This window comes from Theobroma cacao, chromosome 10, assembly GCF_000208745.1.
Source record: "Theobroma cacao cultivar B97-61/B2 chromosome 10, Criollo_cocoa_genome_V2, whole genome shotgun sequence".
Classification (NCBI taxonomy): domain Eukaryota; kingdom Viridiplantae; phylum Streptophyta; class Magnoliopsida; order Malvales; family Malvaceae; genus Theobroma; species Theobroma cacao.
The window spans coordinates 8,079,238-8,096,503 of record NC_030859.1 but is presented as its reverse complement, the minus strand read 5'-3'; the positions used below and the strand labels follow the sequence as shown (position 1 = coordinate 8,096,503).

At 34.0% G+C, this 17,266-nt stretch overlaps 1 protein-coding gene across 1 annotated transcript; it reads left to right on the top strand.

Moving 5' to 3' along the window:
• LOC18586664 (OTU domain-containing protein 6B) lies at positions 13,833-16,536 on the top strand. Its single transcript, XM_007010157.2, has 5 exons — positions 13,833-14,455; positions 14,616-14,737; positions 15,125-15,165; positions 15,272-15,370; positions 16,050-16,536. Exons 1-5 carry the CDS (start codon positions 13,915-13,917, stop codon positions 16,228-16,230), a joined length of 984 nt encoding a protein of 327 aa, XP_007010219.2. The 5' UTR covers positions 13,833-13,914; the 3' UTR covers positions 16,231-16,536.

Genomic DNA, 17,266 nt, shown 5'->3' with positions numbered 1-17,266 from the left:
ATCTCAAAGAGACATCATTCTTTAAGATCTATCATTACAACTTAGTATTATCAAGAAGAGTTTCTATATGGTCTTTCATTTCATAACCAACCTTAATATAGTTACATATGCACTCCTTAATCACTTATTAAACTCATCATGACCGAGGTGTCAAATTTTCATGATTTGAGTATGTCCTCAACTATTCCTAGCATCAACCATTACTTATGCTTCATGCATACTTATATAATTCTAAGTTTGATGATAGTACAAGGGTACCACTATTCACATCATTCTATATACATTAGACTATCGTGTCACACATAACTTGGTCACTTTCGTTGTGAATTCATGACTATTCATATAAACTGTGCACATCAACCAAAGTCACTCTATTCGCCCTTTTTTCCATCTTTGCTTGAGGCACGTACTCCAATTCTTAGGAACTAGAACCCACATACTCCTCTAAGCGTCTTTCACCCCTCTGTTGAAACATGGCAAACTAATTTGTCAAGCTTTGCAGCTTAGTTACCAACTTCTCTAAAGTGACGCCAAGTATTGTCAGGTGATTACCCTTTATTCCCCCAAAACTAGTACCAATATGCCTCTCGTCAAAACCTTGATCATCCGCATGCCTAGTAGCTCTACCTCTAGCTTTAGCCCTACCACGACTCCAAGAAATTGAAGCTCGTGGTCTTACCGTAGGCTCATCCTGGGCATCTAGCCCTTTAAAATTCCTTGTGGTGGCTCGCATTCTAGTGACATCTAGTACCTAGATGGAGCAAACACCAATTCAAAATTCAAATTTCCAAATTGAAAAACTTTTTTGGTAAAAACTTGGGAGTTTCGTGTAGCCTCCCGCTCATGACCTATACTATAGTCATCAACTATAAACAAAACTCTACGTTAATCTCGACACTCCATTGACAGGCACAGAATAGCTTAAGACTCTATTAACCTAGGACTTCGATACCAAAGGGGCCATGACCCAAATTCGGAGGCCATGACTAGCACATGAGCCCGACAAGAAGAACTCACAAGACCCGAGCAGGCCTCCCTTAAAACGGGCAGACAAACAAATGTTAACATTAATCCATAAAGCCTAGATGGCACATTAATAACACAAATTTCAATACATCCAAAACAAATTGCCCATAACATCTCATTCAATAAAGAGTACAACCTATACTATAAACAGAAGCCATACATTGGCTATTGTTTTAGGTCCAAACCCATACATAATAGCTCATAGTCACTACAAGCAAAAGCCAACACAATGCCATCAGCATAAAAAATCCACACATATGTCATGACCAACAGAATGCACTCATAGATCAAGTTCCTACCAGATGCCAAAAGTGTCATTAATCTAACTAACGTTAACCATTCACTTCTTACACGGGAATCTCTAAAGTTACTTATCTACACATGAGAACAAGATGTTGAGGTGAGTTCTCATTAACTCAGTGAGTGAGCAATAAACAATATGTATAAACAGTCATATCAAGATATGCAAGTCATAAAAGCATATACGAAATAGTTTTTCAAACTTATCGAAGCACACATTTGCTCATTTAATGGCTTACCTTCTGCTAGACATAATTTAGCATTGTATCACATACTTAACACATTTATCAAGACTCATCGGAGTATACCTGTGTCGCACATAATTACCCATAGCTTTCACATTATCATGAGCTATCATCAAGATAGTAACAACAGAAGAGGCCTCCCATGTAAACGAAACTTGCTTAGTGTTGAAGCCATTGATGGTAAACAAAACCATGGGGATCGCGACACCTTCTAGCTGGACCATATCATCCATGAAACATGTTCATCAGACAAAAATCATACGCCCCTTAGCGTGTTCAATAGTTATTTACATAGTCAATAACATCATGTATAAGCATATGAAAGCAACAAACCAAAGCCTTTGCAATTAGTGGTAGCCATTCATGCATTACCTCAATCAAACCAAGACACCAAGCAAAAAGCTTGTGTAAAGAGTAGGCAATTCAAACAACATAGTCATAGTCAAGCTCAAACACCACAGGGTGGCTCATTCAATATGCACAGGTTTAGCTTATCAACTATGACTCACCTACGTCCCATGGCAGCAAGTATACTTGTGTTACGCATTACATGCGTTTCCTAATGTTCAACAATAACCCCACTCATGTGAAATTGCCCAATACAAATCACTAATCACTTGTAGGTTCCAGAGCTAGTTAAATTTTAGCTTAATTACAATTCTAGTAGCTTAGTTTTCCCATATCAAGAATATAAGAGCTAAACTCTTAGTTTCAAAGCATTTCCAGCATTTGATAGTTAAGCTAAACTCTAAGTCTAACCACCAACTCATAATTTATACTTTTCTCTAAATATCCAAGACTTTAGGTTAGGCAGTTAGAACCTTACCTTATAGTTGATTTAAATCCTCCAAGGACTCCAAAAATTCTAGTAGCTGAAGGGGAAATCATTTGAGCTGAAATCATAACAAATTTTTATTTTTAAACTAATTAAATCAGAACTAATCAGTAAAAGGTTCAATCTTACCTTCAATATGGTTTCCAAAGCCTCAAAACACCTTCTTTAAGCTCCAAAATTCCAAGGAGAAAATGGGTTTTGAAGGGGAAGAATTTAGAAGTGTTTTCCTTTTTCATTTCAAATGGGCAGAATGGCCAAGAATGCCTTTTATTTTTGACATTTTGCATGCATCCCTCGATAGATGAATGCATCTATCAATAGATTTGTCTTATTTCTCAACATTTTATTTTTCATCTATTGATAGACTTATTGAGTCTATCGATAGATAGCACGCTAGACACTTTCACTTTCTTCACGTGTTGCTATCTATCTATAATTTTTGCAGATCTATCAATGGATTGTATCCTAGTTGCCTTGAATTACTTACGGGTGGCTATCTATCAATAGTTTTTACGGATTTTTCAATAAATTGTGTTTCAGATGCTTCTTTTTATCTCACGGATGGACATCTATTAATTGTTGCATGAATATATCAATAAAACTTCAGTTTGTTTCAAATTGCCTCTTAACTAGAATTTATCAATAAATGTAAAACATCTAGCGACATATTATGTCCAGAACCTAAAATTTCAACTTTTTCTAGGCTCTCAACTCTATGTCCAAGCTTCTTGCCTTATATTTACTTAGATAAAGCATCAAAACTCAACAATTAAGGCCTATTTCATCAACATATACCTTAAACATATCATTACATCATTCAAAATCCATAAAACCACATAATCATGCTCTTTTACACTATATGCCTATACTTAAACTCCATACATGCTTTATTAACATTTTAATTTGGTCAAAAATACTCTTTATACATCATTATCAAAGTTAGGGGTATTACATGCCATCATGTCAGAAGTTTGCACCGAAGTCTTAAACTCACGCCTCTTGACCCTCTGCACCTCTAAGGGTAAACAACAAGCCAAGAAAGCCATACTAAATTCTTGCCATGCCGAAGAAATGGATACCAAATGATTTTCAAAGAGGTAATTGTTGCACCTTGCTCGTGCTACACCCTCTAATCTAAAATTAGTAAGTGTCACCACTTCGTTCTCAGAACACCCTAATGTCTTACAAATATCCCGCATGATATTTAAGAAATGTTGGGGATCCTCATATTCATCTGTCCCTATAAAAGACAGAGGATTCATCCCATGAAACTGAGATATGGGAAGTGCTCTTTACTTTTATACGATCTCATGTCGTGACTGAGTGCCCCGACTCTTAAAGCCAAGAAAGGCTTGTGTAGTAGTGTGCCTATCACCCTAATGTTTTTGCTCTACAACCTCTTAAGCAATAACCTCCATAGTATGATTAAGGCTATGCATTTCAGCCATAATACTCTCTAGAGTTACCCCTTTAACCAAAGACTCAACATCTGCCATAAGAGGCTGACCCTCCACATGGGCACTAATGGGCATCTCCACCCTATCACATATACCACGGCCTCTAGCAATAGGCATACATGGTCTACCCATAATCTCTGTGGGAGCATTTGCCTCCACTACACCTCTAGTACTGGCTCAAATCCTAGGCAACATTTCACACCTAGACAAGATCAATCACATTCTATAAAATTGAATTTTATCAACTTTTAGCAATTCTAGACATGACACTAAAACATAACTTAGCTATGTAGACACACAAGGAATCATATGCAAGTCTCTCATTTTCGATTTGTACCCGAGTACATAAAACAAAAACAAGATTCTTATACACAATCCCAATGTTTTGTTTAACAAACAAACAAGATGATTCTAAGACTCTACAACCTAGAGCTCTGATACTAATTTTGTCACATTTAGTTTTATGGTGGGACATGACCGGCGCATGGACCTATGTGCGTATAGCCCACTAGGCCCAAGCAATCCTTAACCAACAATGCATGGGATTGTCATCTATTACATTCATTGACATTTCCATTCACTGATAAATAAACATTTGAAAATCATTAAAGAACTTTTCATCGTAATGTGCGAAATTGCATTCATTCATACATAGAATATACTAGTAAATCAACAATCTCACATCATTATGGAACTTCTCAATATAATGTGTGTTCGTAATTTCATTCAAGTTTATCATTTATGGTCCGATACACATCATATGCCCTTATCGCTATGGTTCTTTCATCTCAACATTCTCATATGCACCCATTTTTGGGGCTTAACATAATATTCAAAATGAAAAGCAAACATAAGTATATTTATTACATAACCAACTATCATTCAAATATCATCATTCAAAAGACTTGACTCATCACACTACGGAGTGTAGTGACATTAGAGGGCTAGAAAGAAGGCACTATCACACCTACCAAGTATGAGATAAGCTACTCCTCCATAAGACATGTAGCCAAGCGAGTTACTGATCTATAAAACAAAAATAGGGGAAAATAGCGAGTGAGTCACAAAGACTCTGTGAGTGTATACAAGGAATGGGACAAGCCAAGAGGAAGAGTTTTTGCAATAAATTATACTTTGTAGAAACAACACGATATTCACAAATATCCATAAAAATCCTTTTAAATGTCAATAATCTCATTTCAACATTTTTCCATAAATGCATTTGAAATTCATTATGCATAAAAGAATTAATAAGCATTTATACCTCTACTTATAAAACATTTACAAAGAGAAAAATGAGAGGGTTCATATCAATGATACCAATACTTTTACCATTGATAGTGGAATCAATCCTTGTATAACCCATACCTTGGGTATTACCTCCCACTCAAGGATTTAGGAAGCATTATATGAATTTTCCACTCAATAGTTCTATATCAACCCTTTAATGCACAAGCAACTATTCGACATCTCAATACATCATCAATATTAAATGAACATCTTAAACAACTCAATATAAGCATGAATATCATAGCCAAGGAGTCGGCATGTTCACCTCAATATCAAAATTATAAAGTGCGTGGTATGATGCCCCACATTTGGCTTTTTATCACGTGTGTTATGAAGTCTCACATCTGGCCTGGGTAATTGTTTGGTATAATGCCCCACATTTGGCCTTTATCCAGTATGGTATAACGCCCCACATCTAGCCCTCTTACACATGTGGTATGACGCCCCACATTTGGCCTTTATGCACTCAAGGCAATTTCATACATGCTTGAGATATCATCATTTCAAAACATTTAACAATTATAAAATTATTAGCATTCACATTCTTTTTTTTTTTTTACAAATTATTGGCATTCACATTCTATGTTTTCCATCTATAACATAATTTCATCAGTGGGCATTTTTATATTCACATATATCAATCAAGTGGTGGAGACTTACTCATCCACTCTCATAATGTATATTTGTGGGCATTTTACTATCCACATATAACAATCAAGTTGTGGAGACTTACTCATCCACTCTCATAATTTATGCTTGTGGGCATTTTGCCATCCATATTCACCTCCTCATTGAGGCATCCCATTTCACCCATACTAACACATAGGCCGCGGTGGTTTGTCTATTATTCACATTCACACGTAAATGGGTGGTTACTTATTCATTCGCCTAGGCTATTTGCCTAACCATGCACCAATCATGCAACATACATTCAATAAAGAAGTGTTTGAATAGAATCATTTGAAAGGGAATGTCCTCTTTGTTGAAAACTAATACACAATAGGTATATTTACTACATAGTAGATTAAAAGCATCCTTGGAAACTCATTTCTCAGACAATACGATTTATCGAAACCAAGTAGCATCCACATTATGCAAGGTAATTCTATTGATAGGTCATGCTCAACTTTACCATATAAAGTACTTTAAAAGGTGCACCCACTCACCTTCGAAAGTCGACTTCTACAAATACACAAACCTCTAATCTAGCAAACTTTTTAGATTTTCAACCGTTCCTAAACATCCAACAATCAATACTTAGTCTATGAATCGCATAATCATCATTTTAGGCTATTTCAAAACTATTCGAGTGCACCAAAAACTAATTTTTTATATTAAATTTACTGCTTTTCAAACACCCATGTATTTAAATCCATAAACTCATCATCTTTACCTTAAGAGAGTTGTAAACAAAGAGAAATCCCATCTGAATCCTTCAGTGAGCAAGAATCAGTAAATTTGGAACAACAAATAATGTTTTCAAAACTAAAAATCCAAGATTTAAGATTTAAAGAATGGAAAATATCACCTTTGCTTTTTGTTGTCAATTTTGCAGAAGCAAGTATGCATATTGAACAAATAATATAAATAGTAAATCCAGAATCATATCTCATAAAGATTAGCTCTTTAATCTTCACTAAGTATTAAAATTATGACAAATCAATCTTATTCAAGCAACTTGATTTTGTAGAAAATTAATTAAAACTAAATTAGATTAAAAACTAAACTAATTAGAAAAAAAAACAAAAAATTCACTAGAAAAAGGCAATAGATTAAAACCTAAGATTATGGATTCATTCAACACCTCATCTGACACTAGTTTCTCTTATTATTTACATTCATGGGTGGTTTTACTAACCTAGAATTCAAAGTTACATACAAGTCTCTGTTGAGATGCTTGCACAAATACCTAACTTAATTGGGTCATTATATATCTATAGTAATCAATTAAAAAAGGTTCATTAAGCTATTGTTCTAATTTGGCTATGTATGGCAATTGACATATGTCTACCCTAATCACGAATTAGATCACGTAAGTGACGTGAACATACACTATTCATCTTAGTCCAATCTAAAATTTCTTTGTCGAGTCTCCATTAGATTTACAAATCAATTAATTGTTGGCCAGACAATCAAAAGCATTAAGAGCAAATTTAAATAAGCAAAACTATACCCATTCATAGTAAATAAAAGAGAAACAAATATTCAAACTACATATTGAAATCCACCATAATCCTAGAAAAATAGTTTAGCTCATAATATCTACTAAAACCTCATCCAAAGAAAATTAGCCATTAATCCAAGTCAAGAAAATAAGAAAAACGCAAGAGTAGAGAAAGAAAACTAATAGTTGAAGCTTTGTGATATTGATTCTCCTCAAATTCTCTTGCTTTCTTGCTTTGTTTTTCACCCTTTTTCTCTAGAAAAATTGCTTGTTGCCTCCTCCCTTAAACCTCTAAAAAGGCTCCTTAAATAGCCTCCAAAAGCCCTAACTTCCAAAATCCCATAAGTTTTTCATTTTTAGAAAATACCTTGAGCGTCGCGACTCTCATTCTTTAGAGTTGTGGCTTTCAAGGGCTCTGTCTTGACTTTTATTCTCTTAGTGCAGTATTTCCCCTTTGACAAAGATTTCGACCATCTACTAATTAAAATTGGGCAAAGTGTTAGACATCAAAGTTGTAGCCCTTCTCCTAGATTTTTGATGGTAAAAAAATCACGTCATTTGGACATCTGTAGTGGGAGATATGATCAAAAAACCAAAACATATGCAAACAAAACACCAGTCCATTATGCACATTTCTTCACCAATTAAAGTTATTTTCGATCCTACTCCTACGAAAACTTAAAAATAAACATAAATAACATAAAACTAACATTATTAACCTAAAATAAACATTTAAACATAAATTAAACTAAACTAATAAAATAACTAAAAACACCTAAATTTGATCCAAAATCTAGTCACCTTAGCCTAACTAGGTATTTCATCTCCCATGAAATATATGTATTTGATGCACACATTAAATACCCCCAAACTTGAAACTTTGCATGTCCTAAAGCAAAAGGAAGAACTAAAACAAAACAACTAGATAGAGATGCAATTCACCAAAGCATGAATTCCCCATTTTCCATCAAAAATTATCCCACAATTTCAATTCAAAGTGAAATATAGATTATCATTAAATTCATTCTCAATTCAAGTGTAAGTTCATTCTCAAATGGATTACACAATATATATGTGTGTGAATGATCTTTTTACAAAGGATATCATACAATCCAGATGAGATTATGCCAATATAAATTTTAGCTAAGTGATGGAATTCCATAAGTTTGCTTTTCATCTCTTTCCACTAATGTAAACTAGCACTTATTCAAAGATCAATATGTCTTTATTAAGCTTGTAATGTAAAGCTATGGTCTAAGTAGGATAAAAGATATAATGTGGCTCAAAATCACCCTAAGCATCTAATTATTCTAGGACCTCTAAAGCTTATTTTCCTTTACTAAGTACACCTTTTTCATCAATTGTTTTTTCAACACTTCTTCATTTCCTCTTTTTTTTTTATCACAATTTCACATGTCCAAACTTATATCTTTTTATTGTAGGTAGTGGGGTGAATTCTAATAATTTTTGAATTTTTTTAAGCAACTCCACCTTTCTACCTTTTTCAACATTTAGCCCAATCTAAAGTTCCTAAAACAATATACATGCTTAAGAGTGAGGGTTACAAAATTGGAATTTTATTTTAAGACTAGGCAGTCAATCTTATAGACTTAGCAATCACTACTAATGGCTAGATTTATTTCAAACTTGTGTTGAACAGCTTTAAATTTCCTTACAAGTATAAAAGGCTATTTTTGACTCATTTTGAAAAAAAAGAAGACCAGCAAACATTTGAAAACCTTGGAGAGAAACTTCTACATCTTTATTCTTTTCTAGATATCACTTTAGTCTTCCATCAAGCCTTGAAAAGGTCATTCGCTTGCAAATCCTTGAGTTGATATTTGTGAGATATTTCTTCTCTTGTACACCAAAGCATAAACTTTTAGCTATCGGCCTTTATGAGGTAAATTTTTGCTATTACTCCTTTGTACACACATTTTTAAAGGTTATAACTTAACATTGAAAAGTTAGTAAGAGTTTGTGGTTGAACCCGATAAAAGCCACTTTGTGGGTTAGCTTACTTCTGTTAAAAAGCATATAGTGATTCTACTTGATCTCGTGAAAAAATGTTGTAAGGGTTGTAGCTTGATCTCGTTAAAAAGCGATTGTAAGGGTTTAATGCTTAATCTCGTTAAAAAGCACATTTCCTTGAGTGGATTCAAAACTTCTTAGTGAGCCAAGGGAGAGGACGTAAGCATTAAAGAAAGCCAAATCACTATAAAAATCTTTATGTCTTGATTTACTTTTGTGCATTGTGATTTATTGTTGAAAACTTGTTTTAGAAAAATCACTTGCTTTGTTTTTTGACACAAGAAGGAAATTTGTCTTTGAAAGGAATTAATTTTTCATTGAGCTTGCAAAGAAAATATTTTTAAAATACCAATTCCTCCTCCTCTAGGTATTTATTGCATTGAGCTTACTACACTAATAAATTATTACCCAACAAATATTCCAATCCAAACACCACATCCCCTAAATCCTCCAAGTTTCCTCACATGTGAAAAAAATATGTTTAACAGTTTCTAGTTTCATTTTGCAGAGTACACAAATAGCTTGATCCTCCCTAACTAACCTCCTACGAACTAATTCAGATTTAACAACTATACGTTCCCACATTAATTGCCAAACAAAAATTTCAACTCTGCAAGGTGCATAACCAAGTGAATTTTTTTTTTTTTTTCCAAAGACTCCTATTTGTAAATTGTTGAGAACAAACTAATTGGCAAAAAGATTTTGAAGAATACTTACCAAAAACTGAAGCTTTCCAAACCAACCCATCTTTAAATCCATCATCAAGTGAGAAGTTTCTAAGAAAACTCCATAAACTAGTCCACTATAGAAACTCCCAACTAAATAGTTGTCCTCTTAGCTCAATTTTCCATCTCCAGCCAAAAATTATCCACTCACATAATTTCCCATGTTTATTAACTACCAACACATAAAACCTCGAAAATGTTGATTTTTACACCATATCATCAAGCCAAGCATTTTGCCAATATCGAATAAAGCGGCCACTCCAAAATTAGTTGTTAGTTGCAAGAAAAATTTGTCAGTAGGCAATAAAAGATATATAATATTTTTTCAAATATTTGAGCAATTGCAAGTAACATCGGTGTTGGGTAACATGGCACTAGATTCATAGTTATTCATCATTGTTATCACTTGTCTCCATAAGCTCTCTGGTTCATTTTCATATCTCCACAACTATCATCCTTCTTAAATTTCCAATAAAATTATTATGCCTTTAAAAGAGTGGATAAAACGACTCTAGTAACTTTATCTAGATATTCGCCAATTTGCTAAATTAAATTTTATTTTTATTTTATCAGTTTTATAAAACAAGTTATTAATATATTTTTTCCATTGACCTTTATTTTTTTAACTCTTCTTAGTACTTTAAATTACACAAAAATTAGCATTAGCATATTTTTAAATGGAAGGTACATGCATATTTATCATATTTGGATTTGAATCTCCCTGCAGACTTCCACTCGAAACAAAAGGTAAATTGTTAGTAGCTGCATGTACAGCCAAAATGACAATCCATGTATGATCCCCAACGAAAGGAGAGTCGTGAAAGCATGGAAGAAACAGAAGACGACAAAAAGGGAAGGAGTTCTACCACGCAATTAACAAGAGAAAGCATCTGAAAACGACAGCCATATGAGATATTTGGTTCCTTCTTCTTTCTTTCCTTCTCGAGTTGTTAAGTCAAGTAGGTGTTTCTCATTTGTCTGGGACAGTTTGGTTGGTGGCTCTTGGAATGCGTCTCCCACTTTCCAGCAATTAATCCAACGAGTCGTGAAAGCTGCTCCATATCGATGGCTTGACAACCATAATCGGCCAGCACCAGCATGTGTTTAGATATGAAGAGCTCTACGTTTCAGTCAGTTATGAGGACCAGACTTTGGCATGAATCTCATCATAGACTATATATGAATCCTTAGGTTAGGTTCGGGATGTATTTTTATTATTTTCTATAACAGGTAGTTTTTTCTAATATATTGATTTTGAAGGTTTTTTTAATTTTATAAATAGGTTTAGAAAGTTACTGCATGTCTGTTTAAGATATATTTAAAAAATAATAAATTTGTTAATTATGAAATAGGCACGTTACGATTGTATAAATCCGTTTGTGAAATTAAAAAAAATTCTACTGTCGATGTATATAATAATAATTTTTAAAAAGCTTTAAATTCATTGACAAAATATCTATATTTGATCATATTTTAAATATTTTATAAAATTATGTTTTCTTATTCAATTTGCTTATGTAATACAAAATAAATAAGGTTAATTAAAGGAAAAAGTTTTACATAAAATAAAAATAAAATTTTCAAAAAAAATTTATTTCATTTTTTATACAATAATACAAAATAAATAGGTTAATTAAAGAAAAAAAAATTACATAAAATAAAAATAAAATTTTCAAACGTCAAAATCTCTAGTTCTTTTCAATTTCCCCTTTTTTTTTTCTTTGTTTTCTCCTCCTTTTCCATTTCCATTTGTTTCTATTCTCTTCTAAAGAAGAATTCTCCATATATAAAAGAGAAGACACTACACATGTCTCTCTTTTACAAAATATTCAATGAAAAATCTACTCAATATTTAATTTTCAATAACACAGCTAACAATTTTTATATAAAAAAAATCTTGCATCACTAGTTCCCATCACAATTAAAAATACCTATAAAAGATCCCACAACTTATCTAATCTGTCACTAGTTAAAAAATTGATCACAGATAATTTATATCTATAAATTTTAATATTCTCTTTTCATTAATTACATGAAAATACAATAATATATATGTATAATTCTCTATTTCATTGGAAAAAGAAATTAATAACAAATTATATTGTAACATTTTGCAAGATTTCCCACCATATTAAACATAATTTCAAGCATGTACATGAACTAGTACAATTATTAATAAATAGATCTAAAATATGCTTAAATTGAAGATTTTGTCAAATTACAAGCAATACCTACTCCATGTGATTCCAATGCTCACCGACAAAAGCATTACTTCCTTCTTGAGCTACAAGATAAAATGACAGACAATTAGAATGGCTATATATACTTTTACTTTAACCAAACTAAAATACTCCACAAATTGAATTAAATATACATCAGGACATCAATTGTATGAACAAATAGAAGTCATTAATGGCATAATTAATGAACTAACAGTTGTGATGAAAAAAATTTTCTGTCACAAATGAGACAATATTTTTATAGTGAATTAAATCTACTCAAATAATTAAAAGTATAACGACAAAATTTAATAATGAATCATGGTGACAAATTTGGGTTTAGTCCCTATATCATATCACATTATTATAATTATTAGAATCAACAGGTCTTCAAATGTTGATTTGAAAATTTTAAGTGACAATAATTATAAGTAAATATCAGTATTGGTGAGCAAATGCTTAATCGTCTTTTGAAACTGCTTTGTTCAAAAATTAAATATGGCATTCTTTGTTAGGTGAGCCCACTACATTTGCGTTGTGTTTCTTGTTTGATTGGACTGGGTGTGGTTGCGTACAAAAATTCGTGTCTTTTCAACATACATTTTTCCTCATTGTTCAACTTCTTGGAAACGCAGGGTAAGAATTTTAGTACACTAATAATTCATTCACTCGCATTCTCATCATAGATGACAAAATGACACCCTCACTTTAGATAATAAAATATTAATGAAAAATACAAATGTTCTTTTTTTTTTATTTGGATATTTTTAATTGAGTTTATATTTTTCATTTGCTTTTGAGTTCTTGTGACAATGACAAATCACAACCAACCAAGTAAACGTTCATGTGTCAAATATAAATTTTTTTTATTTATGTTTTATTAAGAAATATTGTAGCTTTATATAGTTTTAGACTAAAAAAAAATATGCATCAATGTCATAAATCTCAGATTCTCTTTAATTTCTAGACAAAAGAAGCAAAATTTAAAATTGCTTGGCCTAGGGTTTAACAACAACCATCTTTACCTACCGCTTACTACAAAATATATAATGATAATAATATTCGGCAAACCTACCAAAAAGATCCTAATTGCTTGACAAATGCCAAATTTACTAAAATATCCTCAGTCATACCTGAACTCGTTTCTCCTGCGCCCACGCATCCCCCAAAAAGCGTGCGGTTCCACTGAAACCGTGCAACACCTTCCCTTGCTGTACCAATAAAAGGTGATATCTCCAACTTTCCAGCGAACACGTGACCCTAATATTTTAATTTGACCTGCACGTGCCATTACCTAAATTTTCTCAAACGCAATCGATACATTTACATTTCTCCCCCTGTATATTAAATGCCAGAATAATACTGCTGAGGTCATCTTTGACATTTCGGCATTTTGACATTTTAGCAAAATATGAAAATTCAGAAAAAAGGGGAACAATCTGGAAATCTTTTACCAACTCATTTTCCTGGTGGACCCCACCGTCTTCTCTTTCTCGCCGTAAAGGCCAAAAGGGGCAAAAAAGTTGGGAGAATTTATTTATATGAGAGCTAGAATGAATGTCATCGGTGCGTAGGCTAAGAGCGTGTACCTTGATCGGCGTTAAGTTAGTAACAGTTCGGTGATGCTTGGAGTATTGTGCGCACGACCTCCCAAGCCTTGGATCCTTAACTCACTCTCTCTCATCGCCCACGGCGGCTTAGCCGCTCACCACCACGACAGCCGTCTAGTGGAATGGCCGACACATTTCGCCGACTTATCAGCCGATGATCGGCGTTGCCGGCACCACTCCACGGCTTGTCGGCTTGGCGGCTCCGACGGCGGTGCGGCTTCTATATGGCATGCGATCCTGCCGTGTGGCGGTGGCGGAGGAGGGCGGAGGAGAGGGGAAGTGTGGAAGAATGTGGAGAGGAAAGGTGAAGGATCTTGGAATGTGGCTTGGGATGCCAGACCGGCTCGGTGGCTTCACCGGCCGGACTCTGCTTGGCTTCTCTTTGGAGTTTGCGCTTGTCTCGCTCCGATGATTGAATTTGTCGACGTTAATCCCGACGCCGATGACAAAATCGAAGGCGCCGAGTTAAATTTACTAAGTCGCTTAAGCGCCGATGAGAAGAGTAGTAGTAGTTCTTCTTCGGTTGCTGCTGCAGATAATTGCAAGGTTACAGGTTAGTTTGAACTAATTAACGAATGTTTGTTGGTGAAAGATAGTTTCATTGATTACAGGTTAGTTTGAACTAATTATCGAATGTTTGTTGGTGAAAAATAGTTTCATTACTTGAAAAAAAGAAAGCCAAACTTGAATGTGTATTTGATTGGTACTGGCAGGGGTGTTAGCGGATGGCCGATGTCTTTTTAGAGCAATAGCTCATGGAGCTTGCTTGAGGAGTGGGGAAGATGCTCCGGATGAGAATCATCAAAGAGAACTCGCGGATGAATTGAGAGCTCAGGTGAGTTTGGTGAGGTTCCTTGGGTGAATTTCGTTTTTACTGTTAAAATGTTATAACTCGGTATTAGGAGCTAAAGTTAAAAACTCAATTTGGAGTTAATATTGAATTAACAATGTTAACACATAGCGTGCGAATTTATTAGCAAGTATAAATGTAAGACAAACTTCATTTAAGAAATTCCAAATAAGTCTTATCATTGGTTTAATCAGATGAAATTTTGTTTTAGCACATGTCGGGAATTTATTAGTGAACGAAAATATAAAACGAATGTTACCTAAGAATTCAAAACAAGTCTTATCATTGGTTAATCAGATAAATTTTCCTTTTTTAGCCAGAAATGGTAACAGGAGTTGAAAATGTGTTCTTTTCAAATTTTCAATTCTGTAGGTTGTGAATGAGCTTTTGAAGAGGCGGGAAGAAACAGAATGGTAAAGCTTTGTTTTTGTTATCCTGGAAAGTGGATACTTTCTTTTTTAATTGTTTGATGAAGTATGAAGGTGTTATTGAGCATATGGTTTCTGTCAATAAGTGCAGGTTTATTGAGGGAGATTTTGATGCTTATGTGAAGGAAATTCAACAGCCTTATGTTTGGGGTGGAGAGCCTGAAATACTGATGGCTTCTCATGTTTTGAAGTGAGTTTTATGCTATTTCTTAACCATCTTCATTTCTATTTGAAATTTGACTATGAATATTTTCATAATATGCATTCTGCAAACAAATGAGAAAGTTAGCATATAAAATATCTCATGCAAACACCTTGTAAATAAAGAGCTGTTATTTTTAATACGCTAACTACTACCCATGTGAGCACCTCGTGAATATTGATTTGAATTGTAATTTTGCCATTATTTTCAAAAATGGTCTGCTGCTATTAACGAGCTGTCATAGCAGTCATAATTTGAATATTAGCAAGATGATATAGTTGAGGGTCCCCTGCCAGGCTGAAATCAGACCATTCTGTATTATATTCATAAACCTTGCATACTGGTGCAAGCATGTCAATTTGCATATTTTCTGAAGAAACTAGGTTTGGGCCACTGTTTGATGGTTACAGCATGAGCTTTGGCTTGTTTGTTCATTATGTTGGTATATGCTTTATGCATAGAATGATGCTGATATCCATGGAATTATGTCCAAACAAAACAGAAATTGTTCTTTTCTTATGCACTGTACAAATTGTATTGTCACCAAAAGCCAAAAGTTGGACTTTGAACTTGAATTCCATGTTTTAAATCATTTTCTTTGTTTATTTTTCCATGTATTTTACTTGACTTAAGTATTTGACATACCATTTCTATTCAATGGGCCCAGGACTCCAATTTCGGTCTACATGATTCCTAGAAGCTCCAGTAATTTGACAAAAATAGCAAAGTATGGTGAAGAGTACCAGAAGGACAAGGAGAATCCCATTAATGTGCTGTTTCATGGGTATGGTCACTACGACATATTGGAGTCTTTGCCAGAACAAAATTGCGCGCAAGTAAACACATAGAAGTTGGGTACCATTATATGATTATAATGGCATAAAAAATAAGTTTAGGGAGAGCTTATTTTATATGATGGATGAATTCCATTGAACCAAGAAGTTGTCTCAGGTTGATAAATTTGCTGCAGTTACCTCAGCTCTTGCAATAAGCTCAATACAGTTTTGTAGTTTCCATGATTGATATTTAGACCTCATTTCAATACATCAAATTGGTGAAGCATTATAGTTATTTCAGTTTTTCTCCAAAAGCAGTTATAATTGTTTATTAGCTCAGAAAATATTGGGAAATTGAATTATCCTGGTCCTCCTTTCTGCTTGGCTTTTGAGTATGTTGTAGCTCTTTACAAAATTTTTCTCCTCTTTGGGAGAGGAGCAACTGTCTTACTATCTGGCCTGGAGAGAACATTAGAGGGATTTGCTCGTTAGGGATTTCATGAAGCTACGGCAAGGCACCTTCCATCAGAAATAGGTAGTTGCATCCTTGTTCTTCAAGCATTTAATCTGATGCACCCCTGTTTTTGAGATCTGCAAAAATTACGTAGAAAAGCGATAAAAGTTCAGTCATTTGTTTGTATGTTTTGTCGGCAATTCAGCATCTAATCAGGTGTTCTCTAGTGGATGTTTGCTGAACTCTTCAGAGACTGAATTCGTGATCAGAGGCATAGAAGTGTTGAATCATTGGCTGTTTCTCTATATTGATACTATTTTCTTCTCACACTTGAAGATTTGTATATTTATCCCCTTGCAAGTTTAACTTTTAACAAAGCATATGACCTCCTTTTCGAAATGATTCAGAGAAAGAGATTCCCACACCCTTCATTGCCGGAGAGAAGTGATGGAAGTGGCACTCACGTTAATGCCGGAGGACACCTGATTTGAATGGTGAAGATTTAAAGGTAGAATTGCTCATCTTTACCCTGCCCCCCACTAAAAAGGAAAAGTAGTGGTTGATGTGGGTTAGTTGAATGCAAATAAACACATACATGGCATGGTAACAAGCAGATGTTGTAAAAAAGCCAGTTAATGGAGAGTTTCTTTTTCT

Bases quoted from the DNA above. Each gene is read 5' to 3' on its own strand.
- LOC18586664 (XM_007010157.2), top strand. From the start codon at position 13,915: ATGCTTGGAGTATTGTGCGCACGACCTCCCAAGCCTTGGATCCTTAAC. The intron at 14,738-15,124 runs GTGAGTTTGGTG...TCAATTCTGTAG, and splicing joins CGGATGAATTGAGAGCTCAG to GTTGTGAATGAGCTTTTGAA. The intron at 15,371-16,049 runs GTGAGTTTTATG...CAATGGGCCCAG, and splicing joins ATGGCTTCTCATGTTTTGAA to GACTCCAATTTCGGTCTACA.